Here is a 26558-nt window from a genome sequence, read left to right on the forward strand (position 1 = left end):
CCATGATAACTGTTCAAAAACAATTTTCATTTCCTGTGATATTTCTAGGTAGTAACTCCCCCCAAGACGAAAGGGTAATCTACTAATTGATTAGTAGTATTATTAGAAGTGAACAACACAGATTTTAATATTTAGTAGCTAATAGAGCAACGTTGCCAGGGTGAGCAGAGCATTCCTGTGTGAAGAACAGCATCTCTGTAAGGTACTCAGTATGACCAAAAATGTCAGAATGTCATAGCTCTTGTGTATAAACTCTTTAATGGGTTGAAATATTTGTAGATTCTAGGTGGTTTGGTTTAGAAGAATTAATGAAGGAATGAATTTAATGCATTCATTCTTTTTTTTTTAAAGCAAATTACTTTGGAAAAAACATCTCACAACCCATCAAGATTCTGTTAATCATAGGTGGAATAGTCTGACAATGTCTTTATATAAAAGGGTATCTGGACTTCTTTCTGAAATGTCACAAGTTTGATGCATGCAAATAATATTTTTAGTATTTAATATGTTCACATTTCTGTTTGGCTGTTTTGCTGGTTTAGATTATATGTGATCATTTATCATGTAATGTGATAGAACAATTTTTTGTACCCCTATAATAAGCTACTACTTCTGCCACATTAGCTAAGGTTTTTATCATGAAGAAATACTGTCTTAACACTCATTTAATAAAATTTTGAAATGCTAACATAGGATATTGCCTAAGCAGATTTCTTTGGTGGTTTTACATGTCTCAAAAAAAAATTTTTTTAATATGTAGTGATTCAGAGGACATTAAAGTAAAGGGGATCTCCAAAAAGAGAAGCACATCCAGTTCCTCTGATACAGACTCCACTTCATCGAAAGAAAGTTCTTCAGATTCGAAGTCAGAATCAGACTCCAAAAGTGACACTGTGTCTGGAAAATCTGTAAGTGCTATCTCCAGTAAGGTAAAATGTTTTTTTTAAAAAAAAAATCGCTATGGAATATGGGGAATATTGATCTAACCATCTATACTTGTGTCTTTCTGTGGGAAATGGAGATGGGAAGTGGTTTTATAGATATCTAAAAACCCAGAATTTCTGCAAAAGATTTTTGACCTTTCATAAAAAGACCAATCCAAAAGTAGCTTGATAGTTTAAGCATGTAAGAATGTTTTATAAAGGAAAGCATATTTTGGTTTTACTTCTGTTTTATTTTTACTCCAGATGGATGAAGAATAAGAGAACCTAATTATTTTTTAAAGTTACTGTTGAACTGGTGAAAGCATTGTACACAGCTGGTTCAAAAAATGGGATGATTCTTGTATTAAAATGGGATCTTAAAGCTTAACTACTATAGGACCTGGGTTTGACAGGAAGCAAAACCAAGAAACAAATGTTAATACGTTGTTTCTTAAGAGTTCGAAGTAGACCCCCTAGCTTTGTTTCAAAATCTCCTTTTAAAATTGAGAACAGTGCAGCTAATGCATGTGTACTTGAGGTGTATACATAGATTAGTAGAATTAATATTCATAATGAGTAATGAACTTCTGCTGTCTATGTTTGATAGGGATAAAGCTTGTAAAGGGTTCCCTTCAAATTGTATTTGCTTGCTTACAACATTTACAAAGTAGCAAACTTTCAAATACATCTTTGGATTTGGAAATGTGTAAACATGCAGAAATGTTCAACAGAGGCATTCATGTGTCAGGTTTTAATTGCTACCTTAGTAAAGAAAAAGAAATTCGAAGTTCATTATACTCAAGCTGGCATTATAGAGCTAAAGGTACTAACATGAATTGGTTTCTGTTTCTCTACTTACCTTCTATTAAAAAAATAAATGAATGAGGAACTTTATGCTAAATCCATTATGGTAGAAGAGTAAAAGAATTTCTGAAATTTTGAAACTTTTTTTGTTATCGCATACTTTCTGTGCATTTCTTTATATATATTTTATGACAAAAAATTGAAAGGGTAGGATTGTAACTCAGAAGTTTCCATTTTAATACTGATGTGTGGTTTTGAAAATGAAGTGATGCTCCAATGAATTTTAAATCAAGGCAAGATATTTTGGTCAGGACTTCTTTGTAGATTGCGTTTGATGCAATTGTGGAAGCTGGTGGACAGGTGTAGTTGGAATAGTTCAAAAGGAAGGTTGTAATGTTTTGGTGTGCATTTCCTTTAATTGAGGAGGTAAAGCTATTTCTCTGAATCTTGAACTTATGTTGTACATGGTCTTTGTTTTGTAACTCTATAGGTTCCACCTAGGAATTCTGAGTTGTAACCTTAGCTTTTCATCTATTCGCTTCTTCTGTGAAGTAGAACAAAAGATGAAGTGAGACTGTAGCATCTGAGAAATGAAAGTGTGTTTCTGCCCAAATGCCACACTGAGTAACGCATCTATGTCAGTTTTTTCTGGTAGAGAAGCCACACTGGATCTTTCCAAAAAGTGGTAGCACAACAAATGTAACCTAAATCTTCTCATAATAAACTCCTTTGACACTAGATGGGACATGAATTAATTCTAACAGTTTGCAGCTTCTCATATGAGCACAGTATTTTTTTCACCAGAAGGTAATAAGTACTCTGGCCTGCTTAGTTCTGAGCAGCCACTGCAAAACCATATTCAAACAATACTGTTTTCTCTCTGCTGCATTTAGTGGTGTTTTCTCTTTGCTGCATTCATCCATTTTTCTCAGGATGTCAGTGCCATTGTTCATTATTTCTTTCACTACAGTTACCTGCTGTTCTGGTTCTTTCACAGGATATGTGAGGACTACTAGCATAAAGCAGCTTTTTCTATTTTAAAACAGCAGTTGAGAATGCGTGAGGTCAAATGTCCTGAATAATATGAGAACCGGAGTGTCCAGGAAGCTTGGGATTGGTTTGTTGAAGTCAATGGAAACTTGTCAAGCCTTTGGATTTTAAGAGAAGAGAAAGAGCATTGCAGTAGTCCTGAGGTCTTGACTAAGAAGCACCTGCAAAGAAATGGGTTAGCAACAAAAAGTATTTATAACCAGTTGATAGAAGACTTGATCAGAGTCACAGGGTAGACCTGAAAAACTGGAAAGCTTTTAAACATCACAAAAAATATTAAAGCCAATAGCAGTGGGTTTATATGCATGGCAGCAGGAGATGATTGAAAAGACAGCATAGAGCTCAGTAGGCAAAAGCTAAATGTCTGTTACTTAAGTTCTTTTCCACTAAGAAATTAGCACATTTAATGTAAGGGCAACAAGCTATGGCTGATGGAATGTAAACAGCAATGGTCATGTGTGAAGGGGGCAGGGGGAAGTTAATTTAACGCTCCTGAACACGGAGGGCTGTTACAGTATACTGTATTAATCTGTAGGACCATGAAGTTAGGTTCCATTCAAACTGTGCTGGATGCCTGCATTTATACTTGAGGTGTTTCTGATACTTGATTGTATGCTAAAGTAGAATTGGATGAAGGGGTCAGTGGGGAAATCACAGGTACTTTGTGTCAAAGGTGACTTGACCACCAGTGTTTTGTGTCAAAGATGACTACAGTGCTAACTAGCTTAATAGATTATATTTTTTTTTGAAGAGAGAAATGTTTTGAGCCCTGTGATGACAAGTGGAGCTAACTGATTGATTGAGCTGGCTAATTGATGATAGCTTAGATAAGCCCTTTCAAGCTGGCAAGAAAAGCAATTGTGAACAAACTTTAAAGAACATTGTAGGTGAAGTCTTGTGTAAAGCCCTTGTTTCGAGATGCATTTTACAAGAACCTCCCATGTTTATTTTATTTCCAGGAAAATCTTGAATTTTTTCTACTTCCCACCGGACTTCTTTTCAAGCCACCCAGGAAGCAGATAGTTTCAGCCAGGCTCTCAGAAATGCATGTTTTTATTCTGATAGATTTTATTAGAAAAGCCATTGCTTATATTACTCTGATACAGAGTATTCTTAATTTGGTTAGCTTATATGGGGAGATGATTCATTAGGATTTCCTTTACTTTTAAATCAAACTGCAAAGGTTTTCTGAAACACCAGTTGATAAGAGGAGTAGTTAGTAGGCTCTATTTTTGTAGTTTCTCAGTTTACCACATATTGTGAACTATGTTACATAGCTGATGTTTTGGGTGGTGTTTACTGAATGTATGATTGTTGGGTACCATTGCCATTTTCAGCAGTATTTTCATAATGAAAAAGGTTTGATTACACTCAGACGGGAGCTTAATTTGTGCATATATCCATGCATTTACTAGCATTAAACAGGTTACAGAAGCATCGGAATACTTTTCCTGTATATGTTGTTATTGCTTTCATATCCTTTCTCTTGAAGAATCATGTAGAAAAATCTGTTATGTTCACTGTAATTGAGCTGCAATGAATAGAAAAGTCACTGTCTTGTACTGCAGTGTTTTATATCATTTTGAAATATGGATAGTTTGAGGTGTTCAGATACATATTATACTGTAAGCATAAATACTGTAGTGCTGAAATGCAGATTTGAGGATGATGCATGTATAAGTAGGTGTCTCTACAGTGAGATTTTAAAATCAGCTACTGTTGACCTCCTTATACAAGTATAATACAGTCACTCAGCTGTTAAAAACCTGATCCACTATTTAAAAAATATACAAAAACAAATTGTCTATCTTTCTGCCTGATCTCTTTTCAAGTGCTAACACAATGGAAACAGTGGGTGATCTGTCAATGCGTTTCGATTGTCAGTGATGATTTTGTGTAAATATTGGGAGGATAAGAAATAAAATTCGCACAGCAAAATATGATTTCATCTGCCTTTTCTCTGCAGTTCCGTGGCTCATGCTGCGGTGTGAAATTCTCATTTTACACACTTTGCAGGCGGAGCACATGAATTATGCATTGAGCAAGAGAAATCTCCTGCTTCAAGTCCTATATGCATTTACCAGGTTCTATCTCTATTACCAAGATGAATTGCAAATGGAGAAATGTTTGATGGAATATAGCTTAACTTCTTTGTTTAGTATTCTGCTTTTCTCATAGTGGGCTGTCTTGGTAGGAAACTGTTTGGGTTATATTGTAGATTTAGTTTTAAGAAAAAAGATGAAATATTATGTTACAGAGAAATGCCAGACACGTCAGAGACTTTTTATTCTCTTGATTTGGAATGCAAAGCTTTTTCCATTCAATAGAAATATCTATTGGTAGTGTTTGTTGCAGTCATTGGCTATTTATTATTCTTAGAAAGCCAATCAATTTTCTTTTCTTGGAAAAACCAAATTAAAAAATAATGTTTCTAATAGGCAAGACCCATGTAAATAAATTTCTTTGGTGTTTTGTACAAATTGCACACAATATATATATTTGCATATATAGAAATATGCATATGAAAATATTTGTGTTTAAGTGTGTATATTCAGCATGCATTTACGCATATATAAGTAGCTGAGTATTTAATTAAGCTTGACACACTTGACTGAAGTAGAAAATAAGACGTGATCATACTTCAACATTAGCTTTATCTTGATTTAGTTAGCTTCTGATTTTACATTTCCCAGATGGTAGAGTTGTTTTGAGGGCAGGTTGTTGGTTGGTTTTTTGTTTTGGGGGTTTTGTTGGGGTTTTTGGGGGAGGGGGAGAGAGGGGGTTACATTTTTTGTTTTCTTTAGTTTTTTTACAATAAACTGATGTACTTAAGTGCAGCATTCTGATACACTGTGCAGTGGGAGTTTTTCTTACTGTGCGTTACATTGATGTAATGATTCTGCACATGTCTTAGCTTAGGACCATTTTATTTTATTTCAAAGTATAAAAAATAAATTCTTCTGAAATACTTTTTTCCCCATTTTTAAAAATGAGTTACATAGTAGATTCAAAATACCAGTGTAGAAATGCATTTTATCTTATAAAATTACATACCAAGCTTTGTGATATGTACTTAGGAAGTACTTTGGAACAGCAAAATAAATAACAGAAAAAAAACCCAAACAAGCATACTATTGGTGTTGTTTGTGACACAGAATGTCCTTTCTTAATTGTCTTCAGTAAACAGGTTAACAGCAAGAGGATTTCTTGGCTCTGACTAAAAAAAATTTTTTTTAACATCTTGACCTAGCAATTGTGAAGTGGCACGAAGTGCATTGGCAGAAGTGAAGCACGTTCAAAATTCTCATCCTTGTGCTATAGCCTCTCACGTGGGTGAGCCACTTTTTATAGACTTCAGTTGGCTGCATAATAAAAGGGAATGAAGAAATCCCATCTCTACTGGAATGATTAGCAAACATAGAACTCTAGCTAAAAATAAACTTGATCCTTAATCATAGTTGAAGTTCTGTATCTTATGGAGAAGTCTGGGTAGTGAGTGAAGGAGTTTGGAAACTGAGAGTTTTTTCAAAAATATATACTTACATGTTATTTAACTCTGTTCCCTTTTACTATGTTCCAGTGTCTGAAGAGTTCGTAGTTTAGCAAAAAAGTTGTGGTAAATAGTTTATAGCAAAAGTGCTGCAGGTAACAGCAAAACTCCCGATTCTGGGCTAAATACTCAACAAATGGTGCTATAAAAAAAGTAGAATTTATTAAAAGAATTGTCATTAAAAATTGTTTCTCTGGCATTTCATAGACTGAGGAATTCAAGTAGAACCTGTAGCTTATGAAGTATATTATTTATCCTTATTTCACAGATTTAAAACTAAAAATAGCCAAAAGAAGTGTAATGATTTGCCAGTAATCACACTGGAAGAGAAAAATGAAATCTGATAGTTGTGACCACGTGATAGAATGGAACTCAAGAGAGCAGGTTCTGCAGCAGCATCCCTCACTAATTCTGGAGAAGGCATATAAGGAGTCAAGTAACATTAGCATCATTTTAAAGGTGTTTTGTAATATTTCAGATAAGTCAGCAATAGTAGAACATTAAAATACCGTAGTGATAAGAACCATTGAAGTGTGCTGACTTTAGAACAATTTTAAAATTAGTGGCTTCTCTGTCCACAAGATTCTTCTCCCAGAATATCTGAAGCACCTCTGTAATGGTCACGTAAGTGACTATTGCCTGTTTGAGCCACTGGTTTGTTGGAAGAAAACAATGACTGTGTCATTTTGGCTCAGGTCAACCTGATAGGCACGAATATCAGCAGCTTCAAATAGCAAGAACGTGAGCTAGTTTCTTCCACATTCTTTAGAGGGAACCCTGAAATTTCTCCCAAAATTGGAAAAAATAGACTCAGCATTATTGTTAGTTTGCAGTGACTGTATGAGACTGAGAGACTAGAGGAAAGGGAATGCACCTTTTGAAAAAAGGAGTCATTTTACTGTATGGTAATAGTCAAAGAAAGTGATTCTAGCTTCTGAGTGTCTGAGAGGACTCCAAGCTCCTGTAGGAATGTGTATCCTGAGACCCTGAATAGGCTCTGGTAGCTTGCAAGAAATGCTTAAGAAATGGAGGCCTGGGTGGGCATATGGTGTTCTGCTGGTTTATGTAGACCTGTGCATTTATCGGAAAAGGCAAAAGAATTATGTATGTATATGCATTTGGCTGTCACGTGCTCTTGTTGAAGAGGACACTGGTAAACTAGAAGGTTCACAGAAGTGTGACTCCTGGAAAGACTACATTTAAATGACTTGCAATAGCTTGGGTAGTGAGCAATGTCTTAAAGACTAAAGGTAGTTGACAAATTCTCTGAAAGAATGACAAAGCCACCTGCCTGGTGAGTAAGCTAGGGAGAGCAAAGCCAGAAGAGGTTCTTCAGCCAATCCAGATGAAGGATGCTTAGGAATGGGTAAGAATAGCATAATGGCAAGCTGTCTGATAAGCATCCAATGGTTAACATGTCCACGTTCTGGCTATACCCAAAAGATCAATCCTTTTAACTATTAACACCCTATTGGGAGTCCATATTGCGCTAAATTCTGTTCTGAATCATCACTGTATAGACGTGTTCTGTAGGTATGACCAACACTCACTCTCATTAGATTTGTTTAGAACAGGGGTCCTCAATCCAGCCCCCGGTATTTACAGAACCCCCCTGCCCCACCCACCCCCTGCCAGGGTTTGGGGGGGGACACCAAGCAGACGCAGATGACTGCCTGCTACTGCATCCATGCGCCGGCCCCCTGGTTAAAAAGTTTGAGGACCCCTGCTTTAGAACTTTTTATTTAGCCATATTGAAAAAACTTTTGTTGAAAAATTCTGTTTGCCAAGTCACTGAGATTATTACTGCTATACTCTTTTCTTAAGTACTGCCAATCCTTATTATTAGTACTCATTTTGATGCTTAAAACCAAAACTTCTTTTGTGACAAAGATCAACTTGTTATTATTTGTCTAGCAATTAAGTAAAATCCTAGTAGATTATGGGACGGGATTCCATACTCCTAGATAAGTGCAAATAACACTGCTTTCTTACTGCATTATTTTTGTCCTGTTTTTTATGTTAGTACCCAAGTCTTTTGTCTTCAAAAAAATATTTTTCTGTCTCTGTTTTTAATGGTGTCAACAGAAGTGACTGATCTGTCACCAAAGTGTTTCTTTGACTAGCAACTATAATTAATATTAAACAGGAACGTGGGCTTCAGAGGAGTAAATGTAACTGAAATGTGGAGTTTAGGTTCAGCTTACCTGTACAAAGAAATCTTTCTCACTAGGTGAATTTTCTGAACACCAGCCCTGAACATGGATTAAATTTTCTTTTACACCAGAGAAAATACATTTTCCTTTATAAAAGTGTTAAAGATTTTTCTTTTGCTGATATGGTAAAAAATAAAATATTCCTGTATTTTGACAGAAAGAAGAAACAACAGTGCAAGATAGAAAAGCTCCAAATAAACAAGATGTGTTTCTCTTAGATTTAGATGATTGTAAGTACCTTGATATTTTTTTGCCTTATTTTATGCCTTATTTTTCCCATGGCATAAATTCAGTTCAGTTAATTCAATGTATTTTAAATGTCTGAAACATAGATTCTGTTCATTTATCTTACCAGCTTCCTGACAAAATAAAATTGCTTAGATGATCAACTTATTTTTAAACACAGTTATTACAACATGTGATTTTGTTTGATTTAGAACTGAGAAATTGTTTCAAAATTTAAAATGTATTGATAGGTAAAACATTTATTTTAAGAATTTTTGTATATCTGGACTTGGTTTCTGTTAAAGGGGGCATTTTTTCTTAGGTGCTGGTGGATGTTGTACTCTGCAACTTGTGAACCAGTTATGGTACTGTAATAAGATACGAAAACTCACAGTTCTGAAAAACAGTGAAATGTAACCCTTGGAAGGGTAGGGCAAAGCTGGCACTGCTGTTTGGCTATGCTCTGTAGCGCTGTTCTTCAAGTTTACTTCTATAGGTGCAACACATTAGAATCATATTAATATGTACTTCACCCATAACTTGTAAATGAAAATGCGCTGCATAATATGGATCACACTGAAAGATAAAATAGAGAAAAAAATGGGAAAGGAGGACAAAGTAGTTGTGTTTTTATATACACCAGTTTTACTTACATTTTCATTGTTTATTTTGAGTATTGGGGCTATATGTCTGAAAAATAATCTTCTGCTATTAAGAAACACATATACAATGATAATTAGATCAAGATGTAAAAACCTTTTTACACATAATAAAAACAGCTCGTTGTCCTTCCCAGTGTTTTAAATGTTTTTAAAGTTAAGTATCAATTGCCTTTTTTAATTCTAGTCTGTCCTGTGACAACTCCTATGGCAGTTCCTGCAGCAGCTCTGTTGTCCCCAAGCTTAACAGCAGACCTAGAGGGATTAAGTCTGTCAAGTTCATCGGTCATTGATGTAAGTAGCCTTTAAGAAGTGGTGTGGATGGGTATATGGGGGTGGATGTGTGTCTTATAATTAAGCATTTCACATGTTTTTGAGGTAATCATTGAAGTGATTTTTTAAAAAGTTCTTTCACCTATTGAAGTCTTGTATGAAATTCTGGTTTACATGCAATTCTGGCAGCTTTTTTGAATCTGTAATAATTACATTCTGAAACATGGAGAAAAGTGTGAATATTACATGTCTAAGAAGGATGCTTTCAAGGATTTTTAACCTTCTCTTTCAATCTGTCTTTTTGTCTGCCTCAGGGAAACTTAAATTCACAAATTAAGTATCCAAACTATACAAATACTGCAAGTCATCTAGTTGCTACACTATCAAAAATAAACCACAGGAAAATCACATACCTGTTATTTCTCAGCCTGTTTGTTTACCATATATGCCTCCAATTATGACATTCTGCTACTTGGAAGTCATTTTTCATGAGTATACGAAGCATAGCCCTTGGGTGCAAATAAAAAGGGTATAGATTTACAATCAGTGGTGTATCAGTATGTGTCATGATTCATTCTGTTAGTGCTTTCTGCTTTGTAGCACTTTCCATTAGGGAATCTCAAAACTATAAGTATAATTAAGGTTAGCAAAGTCATGGAGGTAGAGGTCATTCCTTTGTTGGGGGAAAGGATAGTAGTTTGTTGTGTTCTTCTTTAGCAGTTGGGGGTTTTTAGTTATTTTGTTTGTCCGGTTTAAATGTGCAATTTAATGAGGACTTGCAACAGGAGAACATAGGGTACTTACCCTTAGGAAGGTGGATGGGAGTGGCCAGAAAAAATATTAGAGGCACAGGCATTTTTTAAGCTAGACTTGTTTCGCATGAGGGTGGCATATAGAACCTACACTGCAACTTTGATAATTGCTAGTAAAGTACTTCCTGCTGGATTTGGAAGTGATGCATTTGCAAAATCAAATACTTAATACATAAAGGAGCTGCATGAATGATTTGACTCAAGAAACAAAAGATCCTAGCTGATGATTCAGTTTCATGTTTACAGGATTTAAAATTTGGTGTTGAAAAGGTAGACTTTCAGATAATAATATTGAATGTTAGCCTTATCAAAGAAAATTGTGATACCATTTAAATTTCAAGCAGAGCAGTAACAATCTGTGGACATGCAGTCACCTTACCTGGTGCATAGTCACTCATGTGTCACACAGTCTGAAAATGCCAGAAATTCTCTTCCATGTTATTTTTGCAGTGCAATATGCAGCATTAGGCGGCGAGCCTGAGTTTCAGTACAACTGTGATGTTACTCCTGTGATTTTAATCCCATGATTGCTTCTTTACCATCCTTTATGGCTTTAACAGCTCAAAACACAGGCAATCATCTGTTTTTCTGGCTCTGGATTAGCTTAAGAATGACTGGTGTCTTTGGTTTACTTCAGATTTATAATCTTTGAGGGTAAATTAAAGATAGCAGTCAGTAATGTTGGATACTTGAGAACATTGCTTCTGTTTGCCACTGTCTTTAGTCCTTTCATAATCTACAGTACATAAATACATATTCCACTCCTACATTTATGCTTGCTTTCCTCATGATTGCCACTGTTCATTTTCTAAATTGCTTCTCCCCGTTCTTCAGAAAGTAGCTACAATGAAATAGAAGTATTAGGTAGAAAGAGCTAGAAAGTGTAGGTTAAACAGCAAAAGAATTTCTGCGTGAAAGGGTTGAGCCTGCAAAATGCCTCTTTCTTGGTACCACTGAGTTCCTGGTAAAACATGTGACCAGCAAAGAAGCTGGAATGTTTCCTTGTACTCTCTGCTTTGGAAACAACCCACATCACATAAGAACTAATTGTTGCTGCCTGGATAATGATTACATGTTATGGGCTGTATTTTATTTTCAGATCTATGCTCAACTCTCATTGCTGTTGATAATTATTGCTGATGTACATGAGGTCCTTTGCTGAGTTTTGTGCACCAGGAACCAACAAAAATGAAATGCTAAGGTTAAAAATTGTTCTTCCAAATGATATCCATATATTGTAAAAAGTCTTGCATGCAAGTAGTTAAACAAGTGTTGTCACATGTTGTTGAGCACCTTCAGGTAATTTTCTGGAAATGAAAGTAAAAACCCAGCTTTTAAGACTTCACATGGCAATGTCCCTCTTAAAATAGTATTTTGATTTTAATCTGTGATTACTAATTCTAAAAATAAGGAAGATAGTTGTCAAACTTCTTTCTTCTTTCAGTGGGAGAGAAAATGAATTTAACTGTAGGGCACATGCCAAACTCACAGTGAGAAATTAATTTATTACTAGGCAATGGAGAGCATGGAGTAAAAATAGATAAGTACAGTATATGACCCTAATATCAAAGAAATGTAGCAGCCACTTATCTTGGAATATGTCAGGCAGTCTTATTATTCAAATCATTCAGCACTGTAATTGGATAGAGCTTTTAGAAAACTTGTAACTCCAAATTCATAGCTGATGAACATTATAGAAAGCATAAATACAAGAATAGTTTTACAGTAATGGTGTGGGTCTCTTTAAACACACAAACCCAAGATATCCTTGAGTAGAAACTGCAGTGCACAACCTGATGCTTTGTTCTGCAGCTCATTTGTTTTTATGATTCATGTTTACATATAGCATATTTCCCCCTTGTATAAATGCACACACACATATTATATAGTTTGTTGCAGGAAACCCAAACTTCTCTGGAAATTTATGGGTAACTTTCTTCAAACTGGATGCAATATATTGTAAATCGTTGTGCGTGCTTCTGCCCTAGTACATGTAGTCCATCCATAGGTGGCTCAAACAAACCAAGGTAACTGAGGTCACCAGCAGCTACTATGAGGCTTTTCAGGGTGTGTACACAAGAGAAGTAGATTTAAGTGGTTGGGGAAACTGCATGTGGAGTCAATTGAGTTTTAGATGGATACTTTTGTAGGCTTGAAAGATATTTGAAGTTGTGGTGCCAATGAAAAATAGGTGAGAGGAAGCTGCAAGCTGTCAGTGTAAAGTGGTTATTTGAAAACACTAGAAATGGGTGTTGTCCCGTAAAGGGAGGTTATGAAGTGAGAGAAGAGGGAATGGAAAGCAAAACTCACGTATGACGTAAGGACAAGGGAGGGTTATAATCTGCTGCAAGAAATACTATTTTGAGCAGGAATGGTGAGAGGAGGAAGAGGAGAGCTGTGGTATCTGGGAGAAGCCAAAGAGGGGAGTAATCTGTTCCTACAATCACACAAGAAAAAAAGCTGAACCACCTGTTCTTTTCTCATTAGAATTTTAGATGGTAAAAATGTACAAGCAACTACTCTTCTACGTGTGTAGAGCCCTGAGTATGCTGCATGTAGTAGTTAACTGGTAAAAATTACACATACTTTTAAACACAAAATCAGTGAGAGAAAATACTGCTTTGGTAGCATGAAATTTGTTGATTTAGAGCAATGTTATTGCAAGGGAGAATTGACAGCTGAATGCGAGCTCTGATGGTAGCAGCAGTTGGATAGGGCAAAAAGTGTGGAAGTGTGGGCTGGGTTGGGTAGGATTTGAGGGGAGAAAATTGTTTCCCCTACCCCAAATAAAGGATAATTCAGGGGAAAAGTCAAGAGTGTAAGAGAACTTCATGATAAAAGCATGTAGCAAATGAGGGAAAGACTTGCATTGTAGTGAGGAGGTACTTACAAAAATATTTGATGCAACAATTCATATTCATTGTTTCCATTAATTATTGTTTATATGGGATTATGGTATAATTGTAGAAGTGGTACTGCTTTACTTAGGTTTTATTTGGCATGTTCAGTATCTTCGTAGTATTTATTACCAATTATGTGTTTTTATTGTTCCCTACTACTCGGAGTTCCCCAGAAACTGTTTAGGAAAGGAGGAATAAATCATTGTATTTTCTGTCGCATGTCTTCTACAGAACTCCTGACTGAGATCTACTTTGAGAACTTCTTTAGAGTGGTGATGCATAGAGCAGAAATAATAGCTTTTGACAAAAGTCAAGGTCGAGTTGCAGACCTGTCAAACTAGGTGATAAATACATTTAATTTCAAATTAAGCACACTTACAGAATACTTGAGGAGTAGTAAACATTAATTCCCTCAATATTCAACTGGAGATATTTTCAGAATAGGAGAAAACCTTAAATGGTATTTTAATTTTAAAGTTGTGGAGGTAGTCTGTACAAGGGAAAACTTTCTTACCATTTAGGTTGCTTTGTCCCTTTAGGTTGTTTCTGATTCCACTGTAGCAAGTGTTAAGAGTGACTCTGAAGTATATTCTTCTCCTGTGTGAAGGACCTCTTCTTAGAAGTACCGGGAATGCAAGGATTTCAATAATGGATTATATCATGGCTCTAGTGTGGTCTGCAGTTTGCAGGAAAGGTTAGCATGAGGTGCTTAAGAATTTGCAAAATCCTACAGTAGAGGAATGATTAGTAGTTCTTCCAAATAGTTATTGGTGTGCACTCAACTTCATGAGCTCTATTTTTTCAGAGCTTTCTTAGCAGTAATTACTCTATAACTAGATACATTTATCATTCATATAAGCTCCAGTCTGAGTTCTTAGCTCAGGAATGGCAGTATCAGAAGAAATATTAACTTGTTAATGTCATGAAAGACATGTAGTGCAATCACTTGTGATAGCAGTAGACAGTGTGTGATGGTTCAGCTAGATTTTCGGTACTCTTTTGCCCTGTATTCTCAGAGAAATTTTGATCAACTACCATTGTTTTTTAAATAACTCTTTTAATATTTCAGTAAATACATATAAATATATAAATAGTCCCTCTTAGGACACTTCTAAAATTTTTTATTCAGGCAAAAGATGTTTCTTTTAAATTAGTTTTCAGTGTTAGCCACATCTGTCAGATCTGTGATTTTGTGTTCGGATAACACAGGCTTGTTATTTATAACATGGTATATCCTTGGTATCATTCTATTATTTTTTTTCTAGCTTACCATTTGCCCTCATGTTTTTCAGCTTCCTGTAAGAAATGTCTTATCTTTTTGGTGCCTCATCACAGTAGAGCGTTTTCCTTTGCATTAAATGTTTTCATTATACTTCTGAAGCCCACTTTGTTATATAAAGATTGAAATTGGGAAGGTTTGTTGGGGCAGTGTGAAGGGGGAAGTGCACTGCAAGGTAGTCTACATATATACTATACCTATGCATGCTTATAAATTACTTGCATTGTTGACCACACTTGCACATGGAGCAGAGATGTTTTTGGAGTTCTGCATATTGTTTTTCTCCAGATTCATTTCTTAAGGTGGCACTTTTTCCATGCGGAACAGTTTGAAGTATCTACGTTGTTTTCCCCTACTCTGTACCATACAAAATTTGTAACTGGCATAAGGCTTAACTGAAACCACTTTTTACAAATGTCATGTTAGTAGGGTGCCTGGGGAGGTTTGTACCTATGAATCAAGTGAAAAGACACAGCCTTAAATTTAAAGAGTTAAAAAGCAACTTTCACTTGGTGCTGCCCAAAATTCAGCTATGCAGCTGATTAGGTGTGACTGAGGCTTGTGGGAAGGCGGTGAGGTCCAGTGGATACAGAACTGGGTGTTACATATGGAAAATGAGTTCTATTTTTGGCTTACTACTTGCTGTGTGATCTGGAGGGAGTAACTTAATCTTTTAGTTTTCCATCTGAAAAATGAGGATAATGATGCTTACTCACCTTGGGAAAGCACTGGGTGATCTACAAATGAATGTAGCTGCTCATCAGCAGATATTAACCATTGACAAGACAGAAGATAGAAGAAGGAATGAAACAAAGACCTCCTGCATACTTAATTTAATTTTTGTGTGGTTATATAAATGTACTGTATAAGAAGCTGTTCTTAAATTGGTAACATAGAATATCTGTGTTACAGCAAGTATTTGGAAGTTGTAATGTCCTTTCAAGAAACTGCATCCACATACTTTTAAAAATGATAGCTTGGGGAAAAAACTGCTATTGACACTATTTTTTGAAGTGTCATTTCACTTTAATTATAAATGAATTTATCAATATTTGTGGTGTTTATTATTGTTGAAGCCTTAAAAAGACCTGCCTTTTATTAAATGCATAAATATTTAACAAGCTCTACACTTCAGAATTAGGTACCTTCAACTTTTTTTATTTTAAATAAATTGGAGAATTTAATTTGGAAGTTCAAACATAATCTTCTGAGTCAGAAACAAGTTTCTGGTACAAGATATTGGCCCAGATAATAGTATACCCAGTCTGAGAGGTATATTATTAATATGTATAATCTCATTGATTTAATTGATTACTCTGTGTTTTAGTACTAGATATTCTCCAGACTGGGTCTTTTATTTGCTCTTTTATATATAATCTATACATTATATGAAATATATTTGTGTTATAAATTATTTACAATGTATAATTATATAAATATAATGTGTAATTAGTTAGCAACTTGTATGTTAATTAAATTGTATTCCGAGGAACCAGGTCTTTGATTAACAGTAATGCTCTTTATTCAATGCTATTTTGCTGTTTTGTTATCTGGGAGTGAAAAAGATTAAACAATATTCAAATATTGTATTTAAACATAGAAGTACTAAAATTGCAAAGTAAAGTGCAATTTAAATCCTATTTATAAAACAACTTAAACTGGGGAGGATGTCTTGTGGCAAAAAACCCCGAAAACCTACTGTAGATACGTTACTGTGAGGAGACTCTTGAATTATTTTTTTTTTTGCCCCTAAACCTAATCTAACCTTTTTAGAATTAACTGATTAGATCTGTGAGAGAATTTAAAGTAATGCTTTTTCTCTCCAACATGAAAAATACATATGTTGTGCTCCTTAAAATATGACTGCTGTAAACAGAGTTGGTGCTAGGTGTTTAAAAACAAGCATGTGTAATGCATGATGATGATTCCATAAGTTATTCCTTAAATATTTAGTGTGGTAATGTATGTAAAACGGAGTGTGTCTGTACTTGTGTTATGCTGTGTAACTCAGAAGAGAGGTAACCTTAACCCAAGCTGTATTTTTGTTTTATTTTGTCAATAAAACCTAGCTCTTAAAAATTTCAGCCACATCTTTCTAAGGTAACATTTACCTCCTCACATCTTTAGCATCTATCAGACATGACATGGGACATATTCATTGACCCTAAAAATTTTCATCAGTCTCATGCACTGGAAGGGGGCAGCCCCAGCCAGACAAGAGGCTCATTTCAATTTTAACGGCTGTAATTAAAGGTTAATTCACTGAGTCAGGATTAACGAGGAAAGTACCAATGATAGGCAAGCAGCTGCCTTTATAATACAGGATTAGAACAATGCAATTACAATAAGAATTAGAAAAAATCAACTTCCTCAAAAGGTTCTGTAATGAATGAATTGCATTTCTCTGTTCTTAATTGTGGTACTTAAACAGGAAAACTCTGTACAGCACAGGCGGGTTTTTTTGTTGTTGTAATAACACTTGATCAACAGTGTGTCTAATAAGAGAGTATGCCAACTACAATGACAGCAACTGTTATATTGATAAATTTAATACTGTGCTATACTGAAAACCTTCAGGCTTGCTTTTATATTAGAGCTATCTATGCTAGCCACATAGATGAATGCTTCAACTTTGTGATTAAATATTTATTTGTTACTCTTCTGCAGTTGCTTATTTAGCCAGTTTCTTTAAACAACCTTAAAATTATATTGAATTTCTAGAAAACATTGTTTCCCTTTACATTATCTCCACTCATTTTATGTGATATTCTTTAACATCTGAGAAGTAATTTTAGTTTCTAAATCAGTATATATCAGATACACTTTGACTTTACATCCTGTTGTAACTATGTGTACCCTGCAGTTGCATTAACTGGTATCATTTAAAAGTTGGTAGAATTAATAGTCCCATCTTGTGCAGTGCCAAGTACATGGCTAGTACATTGCAAAGTAAAGTTCTGATCACCTCTTCGTAGGAGTTTCCTTTAAAATTTCTGACTTACAAGTAAACTCATTAAAGAGGAACAGCTTTGTAATAAAAGAAAGCCAGGCAGCATTCTAAATTGAAGCATTAGACTACTGTCATTCCTTAACTTTAAAGTAGTAAATAATTGTGGCAAAATAAGTCTTCAAAATTATCACTCTATGCAAATAAGTAGTCTGGAATTTCTCAGACACTCCTGTTCTCAATTCCAACTTTTAAAGTCCTTTCACTTTGCTATTCTCTTCTAACTTCAAAGATCCACCTTCTATAATAGTCTATTTAAAAATTTCTATGTGTGCTGCTTATCTAAAACTTTGGAAGTATATGCAACCCTCTGTGCCTGGATTTTCAAAAGATAATATTTCACAAAGGCAATCAAGAGACAACTCTGAAAACTGTGATGAAATACGTGGATGCTGGAATACAGCTGAGCTTTGGTACTTCAAAAATCCAGCAGTATTTTCTTGGGAATTAGTATTAATATGGAAATATTTGAAAGTTATGTCCTTTATGCTATACAAAGCTATAATCACAGTACCTTTTGATAATACATGGTAATATTAATACAGGCTTGCTTTATAAGACTTAGGTATGTGTTTTACCTAATAGCAGTTGAGGAATATTTTACGTCTCTACTGCAGGTAAAAAGTATATAGTATAACACTGGTATTTAGATTATCCTGGGTATTGTTTGGCTAAAAAGCTGGGCTAGCATGTGTTTCTAACAATATTTTGACATTAAAAGCTCCAAGAAAGCTCTTTTTGGTGAGGGCAGTTGATAACTTTTCATTCATAATTAGCTCATAGAGAACCGGGAGACATTTCAGGGAAATTGAACTGTCAGTGGGTAGAAACAAGCATTTGACCTCATCACATTGAGTGGGGCCCATCATAATTTGTTCATTTGGTGCCCATCAGCCCAGCCTCATCTCTCATACAGCACCTCGCTGACCTTCCCTCTCCAATTCCACTCAGTTCAGCTTTAATTATGACTCTGCAGACCCGAAGAAATATTGCAGCTTGCTCTCAAAAACCCTGAACTGCCACTCACCAAAAGATTGGTTTTTAACAGGTAATAAATGCCCAAAGGAAATGGTGCTGTGTCCCACACAGAGTAAAGCAGGGGGGTTTTATTATTTTTGAGGTTTTCCTGCCTTTCAATTGTCACTTTCCCAGTGAAGATTTTATTTCATATGGAGAGTAGTAGACCAGCTCCAGTACCATAGGAATGGTTTGAGGTTGGCATTTTTACTGATTTTTTGCAACCTAAAAGGAAGTTTTACTTGATCAGCTAACCCAGAATTGTATAAAAGTAGCTGGATATTTTTTAAAAACTGAAAATAATATCTTTAAAAAACCTGCTTTTTTTGTTTTTAAATGATTGTTGATGAAAAGCTCCAAAACTTAGTCTGAAACCTGGAAACTGGTGTGATAAGGAAATAAACTGAGATTATCTTATTACTGCTGGCAAATTTTACTGAAATGTTGATCATAACGTGAATAATTTTAACTGTGTGATACCTGCAGAGGAGTTGTGGTTTGCCAGCTTACTGGCAAGTATTTAACAGTTTTGCAAAGTACACTATTAGAAAGCACAATATGCATGGGAAGAAAAATACAAATTGCTAATTTTTAAATGGGTACTTCCATCTTCAGAAAATGTTCCCATAAATTTCTGAGCAAATAAAAATATTCAAAACTACAGGACTAGAGAGTGTATCCTTGTGGTGAATGTTAAACTGTCAGCAGGATTTTCAGGTCATTTGACAAAAAGGATACAGGTGCAGTAGCTAGCAGTGAAGGTGACTGCTAGTTTCATCAATCACTTTACCTTTCTTTAAGTTGATACATAATGGACCCCTTCAATCAGCTTCCTTGTTCTTTGTCAGTTGTTTAGGAAGAAGAAAAAAGAGGGTGGAAGGGTTGGACTTCAGAGTCAAGGTTATGAAATGAATTGTTACTTATTTACACAGGGTAAGGAGGATAAGTCAGTGTGAGAAGGGGCCCTTCATAAAATGTCGAGTTTGTCAATGGGTGATAATATGCAGTTTGAAGCTTCGTGCAGACCTTGAACAGTGACAGTAGTTGTCAAAGCAGTGATTCTGAACCAGAATTTAAAATTAAGACATTGTTTAGTGACAGAGACACGACATGTGCCAGAAAATGTGCTAATCAGTGTTCACTTTATTTTCAGAGGGTAACAGTAAATGATGATCCTATGACAAAGTTTAACTGCAAAAGCAGAATTATAATAGAAATAGAATGTGAATTTATACAGCACCTAGAAGGCTGTCGATACCATTTTCTTGTGTAACATATATTAACTATGCTTAACAGTCAGTTCAACATCATTACAACTGTATACCTAATACATTGCGCTTTTTTATGGTTCAGCAAGGGTTATTTTTTTGTTAAACCAGTCCATGTGATAGCTGTTTAACAAGTTATGGTATTTCATATTTGTTTGCTCGGTATTATACGTAAAACTGATAAAGTAGAAAACAGTTTTCTGATGTTAAGACTTTTGCATGTCATCTGCAGCATAGCACTATGAGAATATGGTGGATATTCTGAGGATTATACATCAGGGTAGGAATTAAAATTTGGAGCTCTTGGCTAGAAACTAATAAAAATACAACTCTACATATTCTCTGCCTTCAAAGATTCATGATATTGTAGCATATATTTTTTAGAAGCCTCTTTCCTTCAGCTAGGCCTACAGAATACGCACGGAGGTTTTTTGTATGACTGAATATAGTTTTGGGGTTTTGTATTTTTGTAGTGAGGAATGACACTCAAAAACCATAGGGATCCTTTATAATTTTAAATTTTGTCATTTCTTCATTCAGAATGCGTAGAGAATCTGCTGAAAACTCCTTATTGAAGCTCCCCTTCATCCTCAGAGGGGGGACAGCTTAAGGAGTGAGCTGTGTGTCTCAAAGTGGTGGTGAGGTCTCAAAGCTTTTCTAAGTATATGAATCACTGCCTGTGAATACAGCTAATGATTTCACATACCAGGATGTTGTGATAAGCATAAGTTGCTTTTGTTTACCTTCTTTCTTGATTGGTCTGTGCTTAACTGAAGCTTGGATTGCACAAAAAGCAGAACTTCAGAGCAATATAAAGGGAAGCCTAAGATGTCACCAGAAGATACTTTGCTGATCAGGATCAAAATTTGCCCTAATATACAGTTCCACATATATCTAACCATCCTGAGGGTCTATAAGCCTTGAAATTAAATTCTACTTGTTAAATACAGATGAAAGTAGGAGTAAATGCTTTATAACTAACATAATGTCTTAATTCCTGAAACTTTGTTAGTGATGATTTTTTTAGCTTGGCACATTTGAAAAAGTAAGTAACCAGGTCTCGGTTGATGCATGTAAAGACTCCATCTTGTCACTTTTTCTTGAAAAGTCATCATCACATGGAATGACACACCTGATATTCAAATTATAATACTGGGATTTTGTCCCTAAATTTTAAGAATAACTTAAAACTTTTTTTGGAAAATAAATATCTTACTGAAAGTAACAGCTGTGTAAGGGGCTAACTCAACCTGTTGAGAGGTGTTACCGCTGTTAGGGCATATCATTCCAACCATGGACAGTTGTATATTGCCATGTGACTTGCAGGCTAGCAGTACAAAATAAGTGAAAGGCAATAGCATTGCAGCTGTTAAAGTAGGGTGACTTGGGATCTTTCAAATTATGTCAATACAGACAAATTTTAATGTAATCTAAAAGTTCTTGCTAACAGTTGCAGGAAGGTGGAATACCCTCCATTGCCTGCCTCCAAACCTGTGTTAAGGTTGTTTTTTACAAAGTTGGTAAGTGATGTGCCACTGTTTTCTGATACTAGAATCATTTAGAAATGTTTTCAGTTGTCTTATGCCATGGAGTCTGGAGTGTACTGGAGAGACAGATGACTTTGAAAACGCTGTTGAACAATGGTGTGACTAAATCCAGTATCATCAGAGATGAGTGTTAAAAAGCTTACTTCAGTGGCAGACTTCCATCTTATTTCTGTGTGCTTTTCTTCTAATGACTTGTTGAACAGTGCCTTATATCAAGACTAAAAAAAGCATTTCTAGAATGCTCCTGAATTAGTTTTGGCTGCTGTGCAGTTGTTGAAAGTTTTCATTTTGAACTTCTGTTCACTTGGATTAGGGAACATTTCCATCTTCTGGTCCATAGCATCTGTGTTCTTGATTTGAAGATGCCAGAAGAATTGGAGGAAGATACATAACGTGACAGCTATAAAATAGATCTTTTAATTGTATAATGCAGTTCAGGAATTCATGGCTGTAAAAGGTTTGTGTACAAATTTTTACTATTACTAGTGCAACACCAGCAGCATTACAACATATGCTTACTATGGTAATAATAAATTTCAAGTATTGTCAAATACATTTATGTTAGAAGTTGCTTTAAAATGCAGTAAGTTTTAATAAATGATCACTCACAGTCTTCCTGCTGCTACGTTTGTGCTCAGTTGAGTAACAATCTTTGTATTTAGATGACAGTAGCAGAAATACTCCGTATTAGTTAGTACTCAGGTAATTTCAAAAGCAGATGAGAAAATATTACCTGCCTAATTGCCTTCAGTAGTCAGCTGAGGGGCTTAACTATGGCCACAGCTACTGTGTAAAGCAGCATGCTTACATTCAGGTTCTCTGTACCATAGAGCCTTTATTAGAAATATCCATAGCATGAGGGTTTTTGTTTGTGGTAGGCTGTGCATATTGTTGCTCACATTACTCAGAGCCGTGTGTGGATGGGATTGCGTGGTATTTCTCCTTAATGAGTGTGAAAAGAAGTGTCATCACGGAGGCTGAGTAAGTTACCTGATGCAGCAAATTTTGTATCCAAGTCCAAAATAAGAACTATGCTTTTGAATTTTTAATTTAAACAAAGAAACTGAAGGTAACTGGTTATAAATAAACCCTTGTCCCTTAATAGGCTACAAACTGTAACAGATGGTAGGGGTTTTTTTGTTCTTTTAAAGGCCAAAAAGTGAAGCTTAAGGAAAACAACACAGAAAAGCTGTGGGTTTAGTAATGATCTCATGTCAACTGTAATTTTTGCAAACTAAGGAACATGGAGGTTTTTTTACACTAAAACTTCTATAAAATAAAATTTAGGGAAAATTGGCACATCAACATCATGTATAAGAGATGTATTGTATTACATGCAGAGATTCTGCACCCACATTGAGGAGGTGCTATGTAAGTGCATATGTGCAGCAGGTTCGTTGCTGATGTAGGATTTTTGTCCTTGCAGGTGAGTTGCTGTGCATTAAGATCATCCTGATAGAAGCCAAAATAACATGTTGCATTCTTCAACAATATAGTGACCAAGGTTCGAACGTGGTTGTATTAAGCCAGCAAAGACGTAATTTACATTTTAACATTCATAAATACCTGTGCTGAATTTCAAATATATTGTATAACAGGCTGAGTTCACTTTGACTTGTAGGTGATACCTTGTAGTTAAGTGTTCCAATTTATGTTATACACTTATCCTGACATAGGAGACCTTTTCTAGGGGAAAGTTTGAACTATAGGTGCTTCAGGTTGGAAGAAAACAATATGCAGAGTTGTTACAGTATAACCCTAACTGTAAAATTATATGATAGCCAGTAGGGTTCAGTATGTTTTCACTCCAGAGGTCTCTAGAGTACTGGCTATTTGCCAAAATCAAAGTAATATATCAGAAACCATTTGGAGGGACTTCTTTGAAGTCATTTAGACTCAATGCCAGAACCTATATTAATCCCTCTCAGCAGCATCCGCCTATTTCAAATTCATAATTAGGACACAAGGTGAGGCTGCCACTTTATTCTGGTTTTCTAACTCTTAAACTACTTCAGGTAATCCTCAGATTTTCCAGTTAGGTGATGGGTGGAAGGGTTGAATCACTAAATTGAAGTAAATTACTTGTTCATCTGTTAGGAGAATGCCTTTTTCTTGAAACACCTGATGACTGTTGCAAAAGAGTTTAAAATATCATGGTGCTTGATGAAAGTCACACACATGTGTCAGCCACCAGACCATCTGCTTTTCACTTTGTTGAAGCATGCGTAGGACAGAATAATAGTAAGTCTTGAGGTGTCCCATGCACAGATACAAATTGCACTATTTTTTTTGGTCACCATTATTTTAGAAGTTGAAACCTGGATTGGGATACTGTTTAAGCATTTGAGTGTAGGAATTTTCTGCAAATGCAGTTAAAAGAAAATTCTCCCTTAGCACCTGTTTAAGCCCTTCCACTGGGGATCTCAGAGTGCCCTGTGGGAAAGAATGTACACTCCTGCATTTATACCAAGGTTTGTGGCTTGTAATTATGACACTGATTTCAGCCCTTTCCTTTGTATTTGTGTAATAGCCCTGACTTAATAATGAGAATATTCCTATTTTGTTGCTACTGAAATTTTCTTGTGTGGCTTTTTAAAAGATTTCACTAATATTTTCATTGCATTATTCATGTGTTTAATTTTGCTTAGCCGAAGGAAAAGGCAAAGATGCCAAATCTCAAACAAAACCATGTGTTGTTGTAATACAGAGCTTTAAGCTTTATTCTACATACGAAATGCAATCTGTCTCACTGGCCCCCAGTTACATATGAAATATAAACCAAATGCACACACAATTTTAAAAATGCTTGATTAATCTGGTATGGGAGTAACAGAGTTTTCTGCTGTTCATGAACTCCAGGTTAAGGCCTAATTCTGCCTCCTTTATATCATGTAGTCATTTTTATGCTCTAAGAGCAATACTTCTTAGTGATACAGAGTTACTGGAAATTTGTCTAGTTGGTTATATTTTATAGATAGAAAAAATCTAAGGGACATTAAATATTAGGAAAAGGATAATTTAATACTATGGAAGATTTTGATCATATCTAGATTCACAGATTATATTAAACACACTACTTTTACTATAAAGATGGTTTTATACCTGTTTGAGACCATACAAATATTAGAGTAAAAAAAGGCAGAGAAAAGGATTAATTTTTGCAGCCTAACAGAGACAGATTATGGGCAATAATAATACAAGTGTTTGAGATTCATCTCTGTGTGATTTAAAAATCAGTAGGAGTTACTTGGGGTTTTATTTTTATTTTCCTTGCAACTTTTCAGAGACAAAACTATTATTCTGTCAATGTTGAAATCAGCAAGAATGTTTGGAACTAACTTTCTAAGGTCTGGAATTGTCTGAAACCAATATTGTTTCAAAGATGTGAGCCTTGGTATGCTAATTTCCAATTAGCATTATTGACATATTAATCATTTAGGGAAGTGTACAGCCTAAAAGTTGGTGACAATGCAAAAAGAAGGGAGTTAGGATGTATTAGAAATAACTGAAGGACTTTCTAGCAGATGCAGCTTTTAGAAGGTGTTTAGTAGATGTAGAGCAGTTAAATCTGCTGCTGGTGGAAAGTTATTTTATGTATTTTCCAGGATTTGACATGATGTCCTAAAGTGTCTGTATGTCAAGTTAAATTAGTCCAAATTGAATCTTGGTATCCTGTTGCTTTTCTAGACTGCAGAAAATATGATTGAGCTTGCTTGCTTGTTTGGTTTCCGTGCCCCCTATCAGAGGGATGCTGTTCTTAGTTTGGCAATCCATTAGTACGACTTAAGTATGCACTAATGTTGGGATTTGCTACAACCTCTTGAAATAATGCAGAGTAGGATGTTGGCATTCTTTCTGCAATTCTTTGTTTGCTTTTTATTACATCTTTTTATGAATTACTCATTGATTTTTGTAAAAGCTGTGTATTACCTTGAGACTATGAGTAGTATATAATTGGTGATGGAGGAAAAGATCGTGAATATACTGTTTCCTGCCAGTAGTTGTCTGTCTTTTGTTTGTCTGGTTCTCCATCTTTCTCCTAATACTACAAAATTATAGTTAAGTTGCCCTCATAGCTTCAGTTGAAAGATCATGTAAATGTGGCTGGGCTATGTGATAGCCCTTCTCTTAGCTGTTGCGGAGTTGCTGGAGCATAGCCTTACAGTGAGTGTAAGAGAGGATATAGCTCTCACAGCTCAGTAGGTATTCTTGGATTATGTCATGGATATTGCCAATAGGAGGGCAGTAGAAGGTCTACTTAGATTAAATGATTCAGTCCACTGCTTTAACAGAATGTAAATTAGAGGAATAGAACTATAGTTATCATCATTCCTGGAAGCAAATATTTTTTCCAATGATACATGTTTTATCCAAACATATGCATTTCTGAATCAGGATCAAAAATTAATCTGTGTTTATTATTACAGCATTATTAAACCAAGGAGCAAATACAAAAGAAAAAAGACAACAGACATAATTTTGTGCTCAATAATAATAATTATAATACAATACTTTATATAGGAAAGTCTGTCCAGCTCTGTTTTCTGTAGTAGGTTTAATAAACCCTGTAGTGCTTTTTATTTTAAATGATTACAGAAAATATTTTTTTGTATTAACTTAAGCTTAGTTATTAAGGCCTTAGCTGGCAAAAAGAAGCACGTGCAGAGGATTCAGTGGTTTGTAACTAGTCAGTTCTATTGTGATAAAGCAAGCCAAAACTACTTTCAGTGATCTTGCACTTTTCCCTTTACATCATTAATGAGTGGGGGACTTTTGAGGCAAAATCCTAATGTTGCCTTTTGTGTTCTTTCACAAGAAGTAGTTTAAAAATGCTTTCAGCTTCTTTTATGGTCATTATGGTTAGAATGGGGGCCAGTCTGACTCATACCAATACAGTGTTCCCATATGATATCACTGTGGAGTCCTTACATTGACTTTTAATTCATGCTGGCTTTCAGTCGAAATGGGATGGGAGGACAAGTCTGTATTTTATTTTTTTTATTTCTGTAATCTAAACAGCTGTATAAAAAA

General features: G+C 35.2%; 1 protein-coding gene across 7 annotated transcripts in view; it reads left to right on the plus strand.

Annotated features, from left to right (window-relative positions):
• The window catches only part of AP3B1 (adaptor related protein complex 3 subunit beta 1), a 161685-nt gene that overhangs the window by 99034 nt on the left and 36093 nt on the right, over positions 1-26558 (plus strand). For 5 of the 7 annotated variants that reach the window (XM_055698838.1, XM_055698836.1, XM_055698839.1 and 2 more), the window contains exons 20-22: positions 761-929; positions 8698-8770; positions 9612-9718. In XM_055698838.1, coding sequence (XP_055554813.1) covers positions 761-929; positions 8698-8770; positions 9612-9718 — 349 coding nt within the window. The remainder of the gene's footprint in view (positions 1-760; positions 930-8697; positions 8771-9611; positions 9719-26558) is intronic. The other 2 variants (XM_055698837.1, XM_055698840.1) reach the window with 1 other exon arrangement.

Source organism: Falco cherrug, chromosome Z (assembly GCF_023634085.1).
Source record: "Falco cherrug isolate bFalChe1 chromosome Z, bFalChe1.pri, whole genome shotgun sequence".
In the NCBI taxonomy this organism is placed as follows: domain Eukaryota; kingdom Metazoa; phylum Chordata; class Aves; order Falconiformes; family Falconidae; genus Falco; species Falco cherrug.